This window comes from Perissodus microlepis, chromosome 11 (assembly GCF_051167445.1).
Source record: "Perissodus microlepis isolate ML-2025 ecotype Zambia chromosome 11, ASM5116744v1, whole genome shotgun sequence".
In the NCBI taxonomy this organism is placed as follows: Eukaryota; Metazoa; Chordata; class Actinopteri; order Cichliformes; family Cichlidae; genus Perissodus; species Perissodus microlepis.
Window position 1 is genome coordinate 32,480,838 of NC_140471.1, and position 19,256 is coordinate 32,500,093.

Genomic DNA, 19,256 nt, shown 5'->3' on the forward strand with positions numbered 1-19,256 from the left:
AGGTATAATAGTGACGGGAATTCTGTACAAATGTTGAGCTAATGCAGTGTATGTCTCAGACTGGGAGCTACCCTGACTAGTTATGCTTTAGTCTCTGACTCACTGCACCATCTTGAGGTCAAACGTGGTATTACTCAAAGGTACAGCCAAGCCTCAAACTTCAGCTGATACCTCTTTGACACAATACAGACAGCTTGGCCATCATGTAAATTCAAATATAGCTCTGTCTGCTCTTACAGTAAGTTTTCAGGTGCCCATGTGAACAGAGGGAAAGGTTTCACTTCATCTTAATGTAAGTAACAGGGGACAGAATTTGGTTAGGTTTAACAAGAAGCTAAGAAGCTTTTAATTAAATAAAGTTTTAGCATTATTGTATGAAATTCCCTTTGTATTCCTATCTGCCCTCTGCAGCACTCTGTAAATATCTGCATGATTTTGGTTTAAGTCTGCCGACTGAAGCCTCTTACCAACTTCAGAATGAGCACTGTGGGTTTGTTTCACTCCACTTCCAGTGGAAACATTTCCAATCCCAGCATGTTAACGTTTAAACGTAACTTGTGTAGTAGGAATAATTATAAGGTTTCAGTGTGGGTCCAAACAGATGTCATCTGTGGCTGCAAGAAAGACTTTTTGACCGATAGCCTGTCCTACAAACTGGGGGTGTGGAGTTTAAAAGACATTGGCATTTCCCGGACAGAGAGCGTCTGCTGTAGATTGTATCAAGCTGCTTTACTGGATCTAATTATTTTAGAGTCTGACCCATCCTGCTGATTAAAACTTAGGATATCTCAGCCTCTCCAGCTTCAATCTCAACTGCTTTTGTCTTTTTTTAATCTGAAGTCCAAAACGTTCTCCAAGTTCAGACTAAATGATTAATATTATTAGTTTTATTCTCAGCACATTTACAATGACTGTGTGTGGAAACCATTATTTAGTACCTAGGCGTAATTTAACATAACAATTTCTTCATGATCATAGGGATGCCTGATTCATAAAGGTGGCTGGTATTTTGACCATTATGGAGCGCCAACAGTGTTAACCCTTTAAAACCTGAATCATGAAATAACTGCCAGAAATCTTTAATTTTTTGATAATGGAGTATTTGTTGAACCTTAAGAGAAAATATATAAAAATATATCAAATTTTAATCTGCATATATATGAGTTTTCATTTGTATCACATTTGCTACATAAGCCATATTTTTGCAGTTTAGTCATTAAAAATGTGTCATGCAATTTATATCATTTTTTTGAGGGCAAAAAAAAAAAAGCCACACTGATGATGTAGAAGTCTCAAAAACTCACAAAAACACTTGTATCAAATACAATACGCTGGGCGTCAAAGGGTTAAAATGCAGTTTTTCATGCTTGATTCCAGGTCAGAGTAGAGGATGCACAACATTAACACATCAAGAGGAGGGATTATGTTCTTGAATCTCACTGGGCTTGCTGCTCACAGTGAAAGGAAGAAAAATCCAGTGCAGCTGACTGCCACTAGATGTCAGCCCTTGATGATGTTAAAAGTTGTTTCTCAGAAGTGTGAACCTCCTTCTCTTCTCCCCCAGTCTCCTCTCTCCCTCCCCCTTCTTCATTCCATCTTTTTTCTCTCTGTCCCTTCCCATCCACTCCCCCCACTCTCTCTCTCTCTGAACCTCAGAGCGCGCTATATAAAACATCCCTCCACACTCAGATATACAAACACCTCCGTTCCCACCACAGCGCCTCCGAACCCTGCGTCAGAAAATACCCCAGTACTCACTTGAAGCGTTTGAACAGCAGACACCTGACCCTTCCTGAATGAGCTGGGGAAGACTCCTTTCTTCTCCCGCATCTCTGGACCGTCTTCTTCACTCTTTATTTCTCCTCAAGTTTGGCAGCTGATAACGGCTCAATCAGAAGGAGATTTGTTTGTTTGTTTGCAGCAGCTGAGAAAATCAAGGACTGTTTGACATGAGGAGAGACGTTCCACAAAGAGGCATGAAGACCACATGTCTGTGGACTGCCGCCGTGCTGCTGTCAGTCATCTCTCTGGTGAGTTAAATATTATTTTGATTTGACCTTTTTTTAAATCCTCACATTGTGTAATATCTCTGTGATTAATGTTTGCAGTTTTCATAAAAATAAATTTCTACAAGTGAGTTTCAGTTAAATCTTCAAACAAGCTGGAATTGATCATTTTGAGGTCACGTTGCGGTCTCATAGTGTGACCAATCTAATAATATAGTCATTTCAGACACATGTGATCTGCCTTATAGTACAGTTTTTAAGTCCCAGGATGATCAGTTTTCTAACATATCTATGCATTAACTCATTAACATCAAGATGAATTAACCAATCTCAGCACAAACACAAACTATGCAAATCCAAATCTGCATCTTGACAAATCCACCCGCACACAGTCCCGCTGGATATTTCTCCCTCAGCACTATTCATTCAATCCTCGCTTTGCATTTCCCCCCCTTTTTTTTCCCTCCCATTTACAGATGTGGTCCAATAAGAATATATTTGGCAGTACGGCGAGGAACAGCCTGAGCCCATTATGGCAAACATACCAGAATGCTCCCAACTCAATGCCTTGACAGTTTGTGACAACCCAATTCCTTTAATCCTTGAAGAGACAGTAACCCCTCACCCGCTGATAAATCTGTCAACAAAGCAATCAAAGCAGAACAGGAGCCACTCCTCTCTCTAACAAAAATTCCATAAACTTAATCCCCACAAACTTGACTGGCCTTAAAAAGCTCCCGTGGTGTTATCTGTGTTTAATTTGCATAGTGATGGAAAGAAGTCAATTACTATTAATTATTCTCTACAACTTAATACCCATTATCGAATTGAATTCACCGTCTTGAAAACCATAAACTCAATTTCACAGCTGACTAAGCGCACTAATCATTTCACCCCTCCCACTTTTTTTGGCTTTATGGAGCCCTTCCTGCTTTAAAGGAAAACAATTCATCGATTTCAGAAGCAACAATATTAACAAACATGGATTCCCACCACCCCGTCATGATGTAAAGACAAACAATCATTAACTATGTGAGATATATGTACAACAGCATCATGGTAGTGCGAGTTGATCTCATAGCATCACTTGACAGGAGTGTGTTTTTTTCCAGACTGAGCTGCCAAATTGCTTCGCTATGCTTTAATGGGATGATCATAATTGTTTCGTACTTGGTGCATCCTAAGCTTTTGCCTGCAGCTCCTTCAACAGATTGACAGACCCATGGGAACCTCACAAACTTATTTTGGCCGCCTTTGAACCAAGTCGTGTGTGAAATAATATGATTATGCATTTTTCCTCTGGGTAAGTTGGAAAACTGGTGGCTAGATCCCCCCCCCCCCCTCCTTCTTCTTCAAACTGCCCCCCACCCCACCCCACCCCCCTTCCCACAAAATCCCGCAGTCTGTCCGCGTACAGTATTTATCCTCCTCAGAAGTCATGGTAATAATTGTGCCCTGGCCTCTCAAAGCGGTGCTGCAGTGATAGGACTCAGCTCCATCCACAGCTGCCTGTGATGTCTTGACACACTTTGTGATTTGTCATCATCTCTGACCCCCCTCAGGTAACACTTTGATATCACTGGGAGAAAACAGATCTAAACTCTTAGTGGGCGTCAAATGCCCTCAGCTGGTCCATCAGCTCAACTGCGCGGGGACCTCACAAGACGAGACAAGTTAAATTCACTGTAAATGACTATGACGACAAGCGCCCAGTTGGAAAATAATCCAAAGACAGCATCAGCACTCTAAGGACTCTTAAAGTACTCTCCCGTCTACTGTCAAACACAGAGAAGTGGCCCTAAATGGAAGATGATATTTCATAAACCAACTGGGAGTCTTATGTTAGAATTGTCTGTGATTCATGGCGTCTAAAAGTTGTAAATTAGATTAAAAATAAGCTTTTATAGAGACTAGTCTCACACCTGAAAAGTCACAGGTCTGATCCTACAACATCCACATGTCCTTCAGCCAAACCCTAACCCCTAAATAGCTGCTCATATTTTAAGCTTCTCTCCATAAGAGCATCACTTTAATACCTTAAATTTAAAAAAAAAATAAATAAAGCTGCAGGGCTCCCTTTTCCAAACTTTTTTTAAAAAGGACGTTCTCTAATACAACTCTATATAAAAACACTCATGATCATCTTGTAATTTTCTGCTGGACTTTAACATTATTACATCACAGTCCTGATCCTCTTTTTTCCAATCTTGGGTTGGTGACTCGGCCAACAGGTCTTTGCTTTTCTTTTTTCTGATACTCAGTACTTTTACCTTTTATCACAGAAAATATTTAAATCTGAGATGACTTGAACTGCTCACAATTCAAATATGCATCACAAGTAGGGACCGGTTCGTTTTAAGGTTAGGAACTAGTGTTTTAAGGCAGGGTGAACCACAACAACCACACCTTTGATAAAAAAGGCAAATGAGTGCAAAATAAATTCCATCTTTTTGTTGTTTATTAAAATAGAATAATGATAAATTGCTATCTGTTAAGCAGCAGCTCTAATGTTGCGGCTGAACTCACAGCACCTAAGCAAGATTGCAAAGTGGAAACCCACATCTGCCATCAGGCCGGCCGCTCTCCATTCTCCCTCTGTTAAACCAGAACTGTCGTATCCACAAATCCTCCCCGCACAGCAGTCGCAGCAGCAGCCGCAGCATTCAGGTAAATGAAAACTGACACACACTTTCATTCTTCCTCACAAGGTTTTGTGTACAGCCCACCGCAGAGTCATCTGGCTCCTCCGGTAGTTCTATTAAAGGTGGAATTTGTCGGCTGTTCGGGGGTCCAGTCCCATAGAATATCCTCCGAGCTCCCGAGGGAACGGGGGGGTTGTTTATCTTCCTGTTTCAAAGAGCGGACGCCTGCGCCTTATCACAGCCTCGCCAAGAGTAGATAGCATTTAAGTTGTCCAACAGCCTGCCTATATGCTGCATCTGGCAATCAGAGTCGTTTCCTAAAGGACTTGTGCATAGCGATGCTGTTAGCGTTATCTTGTTGAGGGATTCTGCCTCATATGCTGAATCTGGGAATTATATTAACAGACAGTTAAATGGGGTTTGGGGGGGAGGGGGTGGGAGGCTCCTGCATGACAAACTGTAAAACGAAAAGTTGGGCTATGAAATAAAAGCATCTGAACGTGACTGAAAGATACAGTATCTCTGAATGGAAACAGTGCATTTAATATATATTTCACAAATTATTTTTTTTTACTGCAGATTTTCCTCAAGGCTTTGACTGACTTCCCTTTATATATTTAAAATATTTTTTTAGCCTCCATCAAGGGGGTTTGGAAGAAAAGCAAGGAGGGTTTAACTGGTTTAAATTATGGGAAACACAGACGCTACACAGATATTGCAGACAAAGCTTCACTCTCCTGAGTCCTCAGACTTTATGAAATTGTAGTACACAGTTAAATCTGCTGATAGGCAATATCTCTTATGTTTAGTTTTAGTTATTTTTAGATTTGACTAAAATATTTTAATAACTTTTTCAAAATTATCAACATCTTTTCCAACCATTTTCAGCTACAGTTTTAGATTTTTAGCCATCGACTTCCCTTATTTGTGTGCTGCTGGAAAATGTATCAGCAAACCCTTAAAACGTAATTTATTCAATTGTTCATCATAGTCCATTACTAATTATTATTATATAACTAACTAACTAACTAACACTGAGCTTTAAATGATTACGTCTGATATCCTGAATTATTTTTATCATTAAGAAATCCTACGAGAAAAATCACACAAAAAACTGAAAGTTGACACATTTGGTGATGTAGTGTTTGTTTCCAGCAGCGGGATGGTGTATGTGGGGTTTGCCCAAAATAAACCTGTAGTGTGTGTTCACTGTAAGGAAGAGAGAAATGAGCCAGTGAGGCAGGATGGATTTTAATAGTTTGTGGACAGAGGACTTGTCAGTGGGATCGGTTCATTGTTGGCTTTGGTGTTTTTGCAGGATGTTGACGAGGAGGACAATGTAAAATATGGGACCCACTCTATACAAGTGTTTGGTAACAGATAATATTATAATATATGTCATATAACAGACAGTCAATAGTCACCTATTAAAATATCTAAAATAAATAAATGCTAAATTATGTGAACATATATATTTTTTACATACTTTACAGTTAATAATATTTCTGTCTCACTGCTAGTTGTTTTTATTTTTCATTATTAAAACTTGTTTTTAAAGGCAGAATAATTTATTGTATATTTAGAAACTGTTTCTGGTGATATTTGTAAATTATAGATTGTCTAAGATTTGTTTTTAGTAAATTTAACATACTTTTATCCAAAATGTTCCAATATTATTATTATTTAATTTGAAATAATACTGCTCTTTGTCTTCTTGAGGAGTAGTAGATGGTGTTACTCAGCACTACTGGGAGCAATGGTCTCACAGATTGTAAACATTAGTTATGGGTATCTTTATGATAACTACCCAGTATTGTCATTCACATATATTTTCTTGGTTTTTTGGTATTTTAAAAAGGCATTTCACAAAATTGATGTGAGATTTTCAAATTACTTTTCTTAAAAATGTTGTATTTACAAATTGATTTTAAATAGCTGAACTAATTTTATGTTCAACTATTTTATTATTCAACTAATCTTTAATATAATTTCTCTATAAAAGCTTATTTTGGTTGCAAGTCAGTCTAATGAACGTCTTTAATTTTATGTCAGACTTTAAGATTTGCAAAACCTTTGGCACAGTCCTTTGCAGCAGTAGTTTCCACATTGGGGGTGATGACCTTCTAAATGGGTGACAGCATACATCTGAAATTAAACAAAGGAAGACAAATGTGTTGATTTTTTTCAGATTTGGATTTAATTTTGTTTTTCATTCACGTAATATCTGATAGTCCTGCATTTAAATGAAGATCAGTTCCTTCTGTTGATTGAAGCCACACTTGGAAACAAGCGTCTCAAGTGGCTGCCTCTTCGTTTTAGGGTTGTGAGCCACTGCTTTGCTAATAATAAACACAAGTTAAGTGCAAAATAAACTCCATCTTTAGTCATGAGCAATGTTATTTGTCATTTTGATATTTCACAGTACACAGTAGTGACAAACCAATATCTGGTAAAGCCAAAGCCATCAAAGTGTGACTGTTGACCTTTACGCTGCCATGTTTGTTTGTCTCTTTCTTCTAGTTTTGCGCTTTATTCTCTGTACTATCTCTTTCAGGCACATTCATGCATCTAGCACACACTCCCTTTGTGCCTCACTTGCATGTTTTTAAAGCCAAGGAGAGGTAAATCTTGGCCCTCCGAGTGTTGGTGCAGTCAGTCGGGGGGTTCTGGATATAAACGTTGCTTTAGTCAGGACTGCCTCTGATCTGCCTAATCTCCCCAGGCTGGATTACAGGTTGGGTTCTAATCCGTGAAGTGGGGTCTCTGTGAATGTGCCTCCGAGTGCTCTAATCCAGAGACTGTCAGGTGCTTTAGATGAAAGCTAATTGCATGTCACAGTTTGGGGACCAGACATAACGCTGGTGACAACAGAGCAGAGTTTCCACAACAAGGAATTAGGTCTGACGATGACTGGGCACGCACTTCAGATGCGCTGTGTAATTTTGATAATCTTGGAAGAAAATAGTAAAGAAATCCCTCAAAAAAAATCTGATTCCAGTGACACATCCTCTTAGAAAATTATTCATAACACGAAGTTGCAGGAAATCATGAAGCTTTTCAAAACTCACTGAGTGCAATTTAATTTCCTGGTTGAAGAAACGATAAAGATCCTAAACCCGCTTGGATTTTCATTGTTTGGAAAATATTCTTTACATTTACTCCTCAAAATTCTGCAGCAGCAGCAGCAGCTGCACGAGCACACGCACGCACGCGCACACACACACACACACACACACACACACACTCTTTGAGTTATTAGCTAGACAGGCATTTAACCAAGCAGTTTGCTAATATCCCTTGATCTGGTTTTGGGATTCCACTGAGACTGAAACTGAGTAACTGAGAAGCACCAGTAATTACTGCACTCTGAAAATGATATTTCATTTGATCATTAGAGACTACAGTCTTTTAACAACTCAGAATAGAAAAATTAATGGACTTTACAGTTTGGATTACTGGCCAAAGGTCATTTAGACTCAATTAATTCATTTTCTTTACTACTGGAAGCATCTTCAAATAAATGTATGTTTAAACTGGCCTTGGTTCAAGTCTAACCAAGTCACTGGTTTTCCTTAGAGGGGAAAGCTCCAATGATTTTAGTCTTGCACTAACGTAATCCTTATTTACTTCCTGTTTATTTTTGCTCATTTATGGAGCAGCCCCTCATTTAATTCACTGTCTGAAACAAGCTACTGGCTAAATAAGGGGAACAAAACATGTGATGACAATCGTACACGACTCTCTAAACATCTCAGCCTTGATATCAGAGTATCTGCAAATAAGGTGTTGTTTTCTCATGTAGCTCAGTGGCATTTTTCACAGTTGGATCAGCTAAAAGACTTTGAAATGGTTTAAAATTGTATATACAGTATATCTTTTATGTTTCTAAAGGGAGGAAAATATAACATCAAAACATACTGAGCCAATCAGCCAATGATTACTGGCCACTTAACAATCAGTGTTCCCCTAATTGTTATGGCTGAGGCTGCATATCCACATAGAACTGGTAAAAATTTACATACTGCTTGCATAGCCTGAAGCAGACCTACTATGCTCATTTCTGATACATCCTACTATTCTTGGACTCTGCTAAAGTATCTCTGCGTGCTTCTCAGCTGAAAATAATAATTTACTCCCAGTTCATTCATAGTCGAAAACAAGCTGATTTAGCACCTTTCCCTTTCAGGCAGCTTTATTTTGATTGGTTTTCTCTGCTGAACATTAGATGTGAACGGCAGCACCTCTGTGCACATAGAATGACCAAATAGAGCTCAACACTGAGGTTCCAGGAAAAAAAACAAAAGACATTCTCCATAGGGAGTTTGATTATGTGCCATAAGGTTATAACCATCCAAAGCAGACCTGTTACGAGGTGCAACATTGTGAAATAATAATATGTGCTTCTGTAGAAATCACAAGTCTATATGATAAGAACCTTGTTTTAATAAAAATGTATTTTATTCTTTTCTGGAAAAAGAACTACCCTACCTGCAATCTTAAATTCAGATAGTGATGTCTCAGATTGGTGGAGGTCGCTGTTACCATGGAAATGCTCATTTTGACAGCAAATTTTGATCTAGTTTTAGTAATTCTTTTGACTAACATCTCATTAAGTTTTAGTCATAATTTAGGCATCTGAATTCATTTAGTTTTAGTCGACCAACTATCAGACGATTACTTCCAAAGTTGATTCAGTTGACAGTTTGTCATATTTTTACCCGTGAGAGCTTCTCCACACGGCTTACAAATAGTCTTATTTTCTAAATGGGAAATGTGTCATATGTCTACTGTTCGCTTCTTCCCAAGCGTTGACATTTTGTCCCATTTTCATGAAAAACAGGAAGAATGAGAGCTACCTGTACGATTACAAAGACAGAAAAAAGAAGAGGCTGTACCGTTTCCCTGGGGCAGATCAAATGTGCGGATCAACCTCACTGCACAAGCAGATCACTTCCAAACTGGTCCCGCCTTTCTATCCAGCTTAATTTTAGTTCTGATTGGATCTCGTCTCTCCAGAATATTTTCATCTTATTTGCATTTGTCGGCAAAAGTGCCAATATAGTTTTTGTCCTCATGCATCAGTTTTTATTTAATTAATGTTTTTGTCAGAAAAAAAACAACAACTTGTTGCTGAAAACTATGATGACAAGTTTTTGGTTAACAAATGTAACACTGGTGTTCAGAGCAGTGTGAAGATTGAGGTTTTGGCTGACTAGGGTTAGCTGGACATATTCTGACCTCATCAACTGAAACTTCGGCCATGCTTAATATGAAAACCCACCTTTGTAACAATAAGTATGAAAGTCTTGAAAAAAAAAAAAAAAAGCATTAGTGCTTTTAAACTTAACAACTGAAACAAGAGCAAACCTAGAATATTCTTAAACCAAAGAAAAAGGACTGAACTGTAATGGCATAATAGACTTTACAGCTCCCTGGCTGACAGTCTGTAAGATACTATTTCACTGAACTTTTACATCCTAAGGAGCTTTATGTTTGACTATAATGGTGCCAATAAATCCTGGAAAGGAAGTCTCCCTCATCCTCACACTCACTTTATCTTTTTACAATGCATCACCACTGACAGACTTTTGTTTCCAGCAATGAAAGACAAAAAGGGCTGTTCATTAATGTGGTTTAACTGCCCCACTGCGCAGGGAAACTGCTGAAATTCAAATTTTTCTCTTCACCTTGTCACTCTAAACATCTTGCTGCGAGGTTCTTGCATTTTTCCCTTTATACTTATTAAAACTAACTAGAAGCAAAGGTCTAGCTACCTTTGAACCTCTGCTCAATATAAAGGTATTGATTTGACTCTGGAGTATCATGTTGCTTTTAAAAAATGCTCTGGCTACATTCCTTTATTCAGAGAGGCAGAAAGATCACAATGCCAGTAACGCTTCGTTCACATCAGGTCATTCATCAACGAGGCCTCTTCAAAACAACTGGAGGCCATCCTTTCAAACTCCTCCATTTTCAATCCAAGTGCATAAAATGAGCAGGAGCTTCAGAGAAAGATCTCAGCACTTGCAGTTTACTCAGAGTGCCGTACAAACTCCAGCTTACACTACAACAATGTCATTCAGTGAACTTTCTGAATGAGAGAAGACCTTATTTTCAGCGTATTGATCGTGGGTGAAGGTACAAAATGTAAACGCTTCGACCAGATAGATCTGCTGTCGCGTTCCTCGGACGGGGCTTGGACATCACTGTCACAAGCCTCTGTGGGGTGCGCGGGAAATCTTTGCTCTCTCATCTGTGTGATTGTTAGAGGAGAGAGACAGAATGAATCATCAATCATCCATTCAGGGTACATTCAGCAGGTAATAGTCTGCTGTTGCATCACGTCTGCTCCTGAGAAGCGCTTCATTCGTCTCGATGTATGACAGGAATAGCCTTAATCTTGATAAGGACATTTCACAAACTGTAAGACTTTCTCACAGCGTTAAAACCGTTTTTGACAGACGTATTTATAGATGGATAATGTGCATAGATTTGTTGATGTTTTCCTGCATTTGCAAAGGATATTCATTTTGATCTTGTTAGCAAGCACTCAGCACAAACACGTCTACTCGAAGCTGTTGCTAGGCAGACTGCTGATATTGGACGACTCTACGAGAACCTGGATTATACTTAATAAAAACATTTTAATATATTCCTTTAATAAAATACTTTCATAGTAGCTGCAGTAAGGATGCTTGATTAAGGATGAAATCATAATTGTTCATTTTTCATGAACTTACCATTTATCAGACTTTTTTTTTAAAGCATATTTTTAAAGCTAAATATGGGCCAACTAACACAGAACATAAGTCACATGAACTAAGTGGATAAAGAGCTCAAAAACTACGAGTTAAAGGAAGTTTATGCAGTATTGGTTTTGCAAATATTATAGAAAATAAACTAATCAAAACAAATGGCCTAAATGTGGCCATTTTTCTTTTATTTAGGAATAATTGTACATAATATTTGCAGTTTATACGCTAAAAGAGATACATCAGCTGTTTGTTTGTTTTTTACAATACTGTGGCCCGTACACTGCACAGTTACACGAGCACATTTGAATAACTGCCCTGAATGTGAACACTGAATGGGATTCATTAATCACTGCAGAAGTTTTAGCCATGGTGGCCTTTTGCCAGTTACACCTCAACACTACTCTATGCCGCACTTGAGCATTAAGACCTGCAGTGTGAACGTAGCCTAATTCCGATTTTTTGATCAAATCCGATTTTTTTTTGTCTGCTTGTTCACACTACAAATAAAATGCGACAGTAAACGCTCTCTAGTGTGAACCCTCAAAGCGGCCCGCATGCGCAAAAGAAGACATCACACACAACGCGCTCTGTTTAGACCCAGACCAAACAATATTGTTTGACTGATGGCCTTAATATAAAGACTTCGGACTTTATGTTTCCTAATTTTTGCTTTAAGTTATTTTGTTATTTACATAATAATGTAGATAACCTAATAATTATCCTTATTGCTGTTTTAGAGGAGCAGTGCTTCAAAGGGTAGTTGCAGATTTCTGTCAGAATCTGCAGATTATACAGTACAAATAAAATGTTCACGTTTCTCCAACGTTGTCTTCCCAACAGTTTCACTAACATCTACACTGGATGGCCAGGAAGCGTTCGCGATGTCTTCTCGGGCGCTTCTCCGGCGCTGATAATTGGCGTCTGTCTTGTGTCAGTGATGTAAAAGACAGATTTAATGCGACATGACCGTTCAAACAGCAGCAGTAGCTTTCTAAAACATTGGATATGTATCGGATTCAGTACCACATACGAAAGTGACCCAGATCGGATTTGAAAATATCGTAATGTGTCGTTCACACTGTCATACCATGATCGGATATGGGACGCATAGGGTCAAAAAAAACGGATTTGATGCGCTTTCGCCTGCAGTGTGAACGTAGCCTTAGACACTGTGTACATCACACATCCACGACGAACAAAGTCTAAGCTGAAGTTAAACGTTAACAGTCAGTAATCAGTGGTGAGTCCAGACTAGCAGGTGTTTTTGGCAGAGGTGTACAAGCCCACCAAAGGCAGCTGGAGGAAACCATTAATGATCCTTCCACAGGTTCATCTACAGAAACCTGGATATGGTGCGATCATCTGAACCAAAGACTCTTTTTGCCATCTTGGCTGAGGTTGAAGTTAACTAAGAGCGAGTTTTGGCTTTTAGAGAGAGGTGAAAGCATTGTGCTTGATTTATAACACAAGACAAAACAAAAACTCGAAAACAAGTGAAAAAAAAAGAAGTAGTAATCACTGTGTTGTGATTATCTCCAGAAGTGTTGAGAGACAACTTAGGGACTGAAATTAAAATCCAATTAATCCCAGCATCTGTGATTTCTACCATAAAAATTTAACTCCACCACCACCGAATGTCCACTTACTTCATATAATAGAAGCACAGAGGCTATTCTCTAATATTCAAATAATAAATCAGAAACAGTCAAAGCAGAATAAAAACTCTCCAAATAAACATCTCAAAGTGACGAAGCACAAAGTGATCAGAAGACTCTGCTTCCAGGCTGATTCGGAGCGTTTGTTTTCAATACAAACTGTTAAAGAATTTAGAGCAACACAATAACAACTGCTGTGCTGAACAAACAGTAGATATCAATCTTCCAGGAGCTGATCAAACATGAGCCCAAAGCAGGTGAAAGCAGGATATATTTAACGCTGTACAATGCAACACAAGCGTACCGCTTTGCTTCATTTTCTTTTCTTTTAGTGAGATATTTTATTTGATAGAGCCAATTTCTTATATTATAGTCAGTTTTTTATTTCATGTTTTATTAAGTGCATTTTATTTCATTTTAGAGGTTTATTTTATCTTGTTAAATTAATCTCTTTGCTACTACACAGATTTCTGTTTATATTCTTTTTTTCCTACTCTACCTTTATTATTTTTATTTTCTTAGTGATTGTGTTTGTCCTTTTGGCTGCAGTAACATAGAAATGTAGTCAATTCAGTGATAAACAAAGTATATCTTATCCCTTCAATTCCACACCACTGCAATTAACTGCATCACTGCTTGTGCAAATACCAGACCATATTAAATAGCAGCCTATATAAACAGCTGACCACAAATCTTCAATCATAATTAAAAGAAATGTGCATATGCAGCAGCGACTGATTGCTGTATTCCAACTGAACACTGGCAATGAATGTAATATGTAGAGGGTTGTTGGTCTGGTCCACCATAGCTGCAGATGTCTCCCTCAGAGTATCAATTCAGGTTATAGAGAGACATAATTACAAACAAATCGTTTTATCTACATCCCGACCAAGTTTTTTCATCATTTCTCCACCGGTTTCTCCAACTTCTGAATATAAAAATGTCAGATAACCTCCCCCAAAATATCCCACCTATTAACAAATTCCATTCCTGATATTTACACGATTTACTAACACATGCACATTTCAACAGCAGTTCTGTAAAATTAGATGGCATTTTACCTTCAGCTGGTGCTATACCTACATGACAGTTGTAATTAAACAAGCCCTCGAACCTGACATTTGTTCATGCCCTCCAACAAGATGCATAAATGCTTTTTGTCGTGCCTTTCAAAACTCTTTGACAAGTCACTGCAGAAAATAAATCTTTTAAGGTTTAGGGACAGAGTCAGCTTTGGAAAGATTAGAAAACATTCTAATTTGTATTAAAATTGCAACTTCGATTGGATTTGTTTCAAGTGGGGACTGTCTCAGACTTTTGCCGTCATGGTTAAAATAGCAACAAACTATTTTCCCTCTTGCTCCTCACAGACGAAATTCATAACTCCAACCACCACTGGAGGGATTTGTCTCTAGAATGTAAACTATGTTGTTTTGGGGGATTTGCAGAAAATGACTGGTGCCTTTTTGGGAGGTCTAATTTAAATGGACATATCTCTATGGGCTGAGTCTGACTCGCTTGAAATTTTGCACATTTCCTTTCATTCACAGGAAAATGTATGCATGCTCAGAAAAATTAAGATGGGCCAGTCTCCACTCATCACATTCCCACTGATAGATTCAGATGTTTTCTGTCATTTTCTGTTGTTTAAAAGACAAACACATGTAGAGAACTGTGCAGTTTCAGAGCATGTATACACAATCATACAAATACAAGTTTATCAGACCACCATCCAATGTAAGGTTTATGCCACATCTGCCTTAAATGACCAGTTTTGGTAATTATCAAGATTATTTTTTGGTTAATCCACCTGTATGTGCAATACTGAGAGGGATACAAACTGGTGTATTCCTAGAGCAGAATTCCAGTCCCGAATAAATGGGAGGGGTAGTCAGGAAGAGTTGGTGGAGTAAAATCTGTGTCAAATCAAATATGCAGATCCATCCACTGAAGCAACCCCTTGGGAAATAAGAGCAGCCGAAAGTATTTTTATTATGTTATCCATACAAAGGGGGAAACTATCCATAGAAAACAACAGTCTTTTAGACCAGACTATAAACCTGCTTTAAATTTTTTAATGTTGGGTTTACAGTCTATGGCAAATAAGTTGCTTTTGGAGCCAGCCTCAAGGGCCCATTACAAGAACTTAATATGCGTCCATGCAAGTTATACATACTTTAACTTCAGCAAAAAAATTTGCTTAATGCTGTGTTGCAAAAGCCTGTCAGGTGGGAGTTTTCTCAGGCTGTAGATTCACCTGATGCCACCGAAAATCTGATATGGAGAACAAGTCTATTGTTGGCATTTGCAGGCAGAGCTACATGATTCATCAAAAGTCATTCATCAAAAAGCAATGAATGACATCTATCCATCCAACTTCTTTTGCTTATCCAACACTTTGTGTTAGATCCCAACTGATTATAGGTATGGAATGTACTTTGGAAGGAAATAATTGTCCAATTGACGATGTCGATTTAATACGCGTGACCCCAAAACACATCAACAGCTGTATTCATATAAGTATTATGACGCAAAACTTCACATACTTTAGAGTATGTTTGTAACATTGAGTAAAGTTTTAACTAATACTCATTTTATTTAATCTTCCAGGTTGCGAGCGCTGACTCTCCAAGTTCCGACTTGAGATATAACTCAAAATCCAAAGTGAAGACCTACTGGGATGAAAGCAGCAAGGCCGTGTCCATTAGCCGTCTGCTGTCTCAAAGCCTCTACGGCAAAGAGAACTTCACCTCTATGGATCTGAACTACGACGAAGGAGACTCTTACTCTAAGCAAGAGCATTGGAAATGGCTTTACAACACCTCAGCCTCCCGTGACCCTCGATCAAGGACGAAAAGACGCCCCATTGTCAAGACTGGAAAGTTTAAGAAGATGTTCGGCTGGGGTGATTTCCATTCTAACATCAAGACGGTGAAGCTGAACCTCCTCATCACCGGCAAAATTGTGGATCACGGTAACGGCACCTTCAGCGTCTACTTTCGACACAATTCAACCGGTCAGGGCAACGTTTCCGTGGGACTTGTTCCTCCCACCAAGGCTGTGGAGTTCCAGGTCCACCAGCCGCACCAGCAGTACCACCACCATCACCAGCAGCAGCAGCAGACGGCCCTGGAGACCAAAGAAACCAAGCTGTTCAACTGTAGGGTGGAGTACGAAAAGGTGGAGAAAGGCACCAGGAACTCACTGTGTGCCCACGACCCTTCGCAGAGCTGCCCTCAGGAGCAGACCCAGAGCCACGTGTCCTGGCTGTGCTCCAAACCCTTCAAAGTGATCTGCATCTTCATCACCTTCTACAGCACTGACTACAAGCTGGTGCAGAAGGTGTGCCCAGACTACAACTACCACAGTGACACCCCCTACCTCCCTACGGGTTGATCACAAGACCAGATGAAGGGGGGGAAAGAAGAAAAAAAAAAGACACAGAGATGGGCTACAGGGTCCTGAGCAATGTCAGATTATATGAAAGAAAATGGAGTCAAGACATTTCCAACTTGAGATGTCGACAGGCATTATTACAAATAACCTATCCTTGTCACAAGACTGATATTGCTCCAATGAACAAGCCTAGCCTGAGGTCATTAAGAGAGCATTTAGGGAAGCATTTATAGGCTTGCAATACTCATCTTATATGCATAGCTGCTTACATCGAAAGGAAATTCTCAAGCCAACCATAAAAATATGCTGATTGTATTTATGTAAATATCGTGGATTCCACACAAAGACCAGAGAACAATTTTATCAGTGTTTTCTCCTGCTAATTTAGTTGTTTATGTTGATGGTGTATTTCCGTCTCAATCATGCTTTCTGTCTCCTCCAATCAGTCTCTGGTAATCACTGCGAACACGTAAATGTCAATGCAAATAAGAAGAATCTGTCAGTATGCATTAGAGGGCATAATGGAAAAATCAAACATATTTTGAGTGGTGTTGTTTTCTGCAGTGTGATTGTTAGAGTGAATGTACCTCTCTGATATTGTTGTTGGAATCTCGTCCATGTCCCATGCATGAACCCGAATGTGGTAAACAACTTAATAACGTCCATCTATATTTTCCTGTTATTGCAGCTGTCAAAAATAATCTTCACCAAGTCACGACACAAAGAGGGAAAAAAAAGTATGTTCTATTTTAATTCTGTGTTGTGTGTTTAGCAGTTTTAAGGCCATGGACTGCGCTCAGTAAATGACACCAAATTGAGGGCTCTCATCAGATCAAACATAAGCAAGTAAATGTCACAATGAATAAATAAAAGTTGCACAAGATGCACAAGATGACAGAGAAACAGAAGATCATTTGTGCTTTTCTTTAAAAATAATCAAACATTACTCTGCTCTCTTTTTTTCTCAGAACTGCATTTCCATTTTAGACATTTAAGCATTGCTTTTATTTCTGGTGACTCTTTGCATCACTGACATGACAAGCAGCCAGTAGTGAGCCACAGAATTAGAGCCATAGCGCCCCTGCAGAAACCAAAAATAACCATTTGTAAACACTGGAATAATCATTTGTATCGAAAAGTGATTGATAATCGGAAAAAAGGTAGGTCAAAAGTTTGTTTAAAAATAGATCATAGAACAAGAATGCAAGAGAACATGGAAATTGTAGAGAGGAAGATTTCCTGAAGTGCATTTGAGGCTTAAGCAGAACAAAAACACTATTAAAATGCGAGAACTGGTAAAAAGAGCTTTCCAGCTCCAGAAGTGGCAGGACATACATTAAACAGCAGGTGCTAATCACACATCCTGCGTGTCAAACACTCGCACTTCTGGTTATCAAAAAAAAAAAGAAAAAAATTTCAGATGAGCCTAACGCTGGCTGCTAATGATATTGGATGTTCCAATTGGCTATTAAACCTTCATTACATAGATTGGAAGCCAGTGGCTCCACGTGAAGCATTTAGAGAAAATGAACACAGTATAAGTGGGAGCTCTGCAGAGTCAACACCACAGAAAGAATGAATTAAAGAGCCGATAGAAAACCTGTAAAAAAGTATGAATGTGCACCTAGGGGCACAATCACTGCTGTCTATTTAAATTCAGTGCTCTTTCACAGTGTATGCCATGGTATACGCAACGCAGTAACTGCTAATGGCAGCCTGGATGACATCCAATATGCCAACATGGGGCGAATTTTCTGACAAGGCAGGTCGAAGAATAGGGGTCTGCCTGTGGGATGAGTGAGCATAAAGAGGAATTTATGATGCGGAGGAACAAGGCTGGCAGAAATCACTGGAAGCACCTGACTCGTAAATTGAGAGCATGTTTCTGTCACTAAGAAGAAGGAATGACTAATGTGTCAGATTGCTGTTTGGGCCAGTTCTTTCATCTCAATAAAGTGACTTTGATATCTCTCCACCCCTACCCAAATGTGCCAGGGACAGTTTGTTCAGCTTCAGAGAATTAAAGCAGCACTTTCCCGAGACAATGCAGCCTCATTATGCATATAATCTTACAAGTGTAAACAGTCTGGCACAAAAGTGTTCGGTGTGAGAGCTGCTGAGAGATGGATCTGTTCCCTGACTAATGTCATCTGAGGCTAAATGCAACATATTGTGATGCTGACTGTTTTGAAGAAATTACCATTTCAGCCTCAATTACACGTGTATTATAACTTATGCTCCGTTTAGTATTTATCAGTAACTAAACTTGACATCGGTCAAGTGCCCGATGTGAAAGGGGTCAAACACTACTGGAGACATACTGGGTAGGTATTTGGTTTTTCGGGTTTAGGATTCAGCTGCTTTGGAAGTGTTGGGCTGTTTTTTTCCCCCCCTTCTCACATTATCCGCCTAACTTCCTTCCCAAACTCCTTTCAGTGATCATTTGCCGTTGATTACTCCCAAAGCTCATGGCCCATAAAATGGTGTTTGAGACAGCTCTTCTCTACAGTTTCCGTTCAGCTCTGTGGAGCATTCTAGCTTTTTCATCGTATTGTTCTTAATTTACTGCCCCCGTCTTTACAGTCACAGCTCGCTCAAGTATTTTTTAAAGCAGGTTCGAGCATCAACATACAGGTGAAATATTTATTAGTGATGACACTCTATACTACACTATACTACAAGTGCCAACAACATTAGAAGGAGAACCTCAACAGGGAGAAGAACACAGGCGTTACAGGGTGAGTGGGAAAGATGAAAGGAAGGCAAAACTAACCTAGTTGGTTAAAATTATGATTTATGGGC

At 39.0% G+C, this 19,256-nt stretch overlaps 1 protein-coding gene across 1 annotated transcript; it reads left to right on the top strand.

Moving 5' to 3' along the window:
* Nucleotides 1-1,575: 1,575 nt before the first annotated feature.
* On the top strand, nt 1,576-17,362 carry LOC146378262 (neurexophilin-1). The gene is made up of 2 exons (XM_084944215.1): nt 1,576-2,030; nt 15,669-17,362. The coding sequence occupies exons 1-2, from the start codon at nt 1,950-1,952 to the stop codon at nt 16,452-16,454; spliced, it is 867 nt and encodes a 288-aa protein (XP_084800341.1). The 5' UTR covers nt 1,576-1,949; the 3' UTR covers nt 16,455-17,362.
* Nucleotides 17,363-19,256: the final 1,894 nt, after the last annotated feature.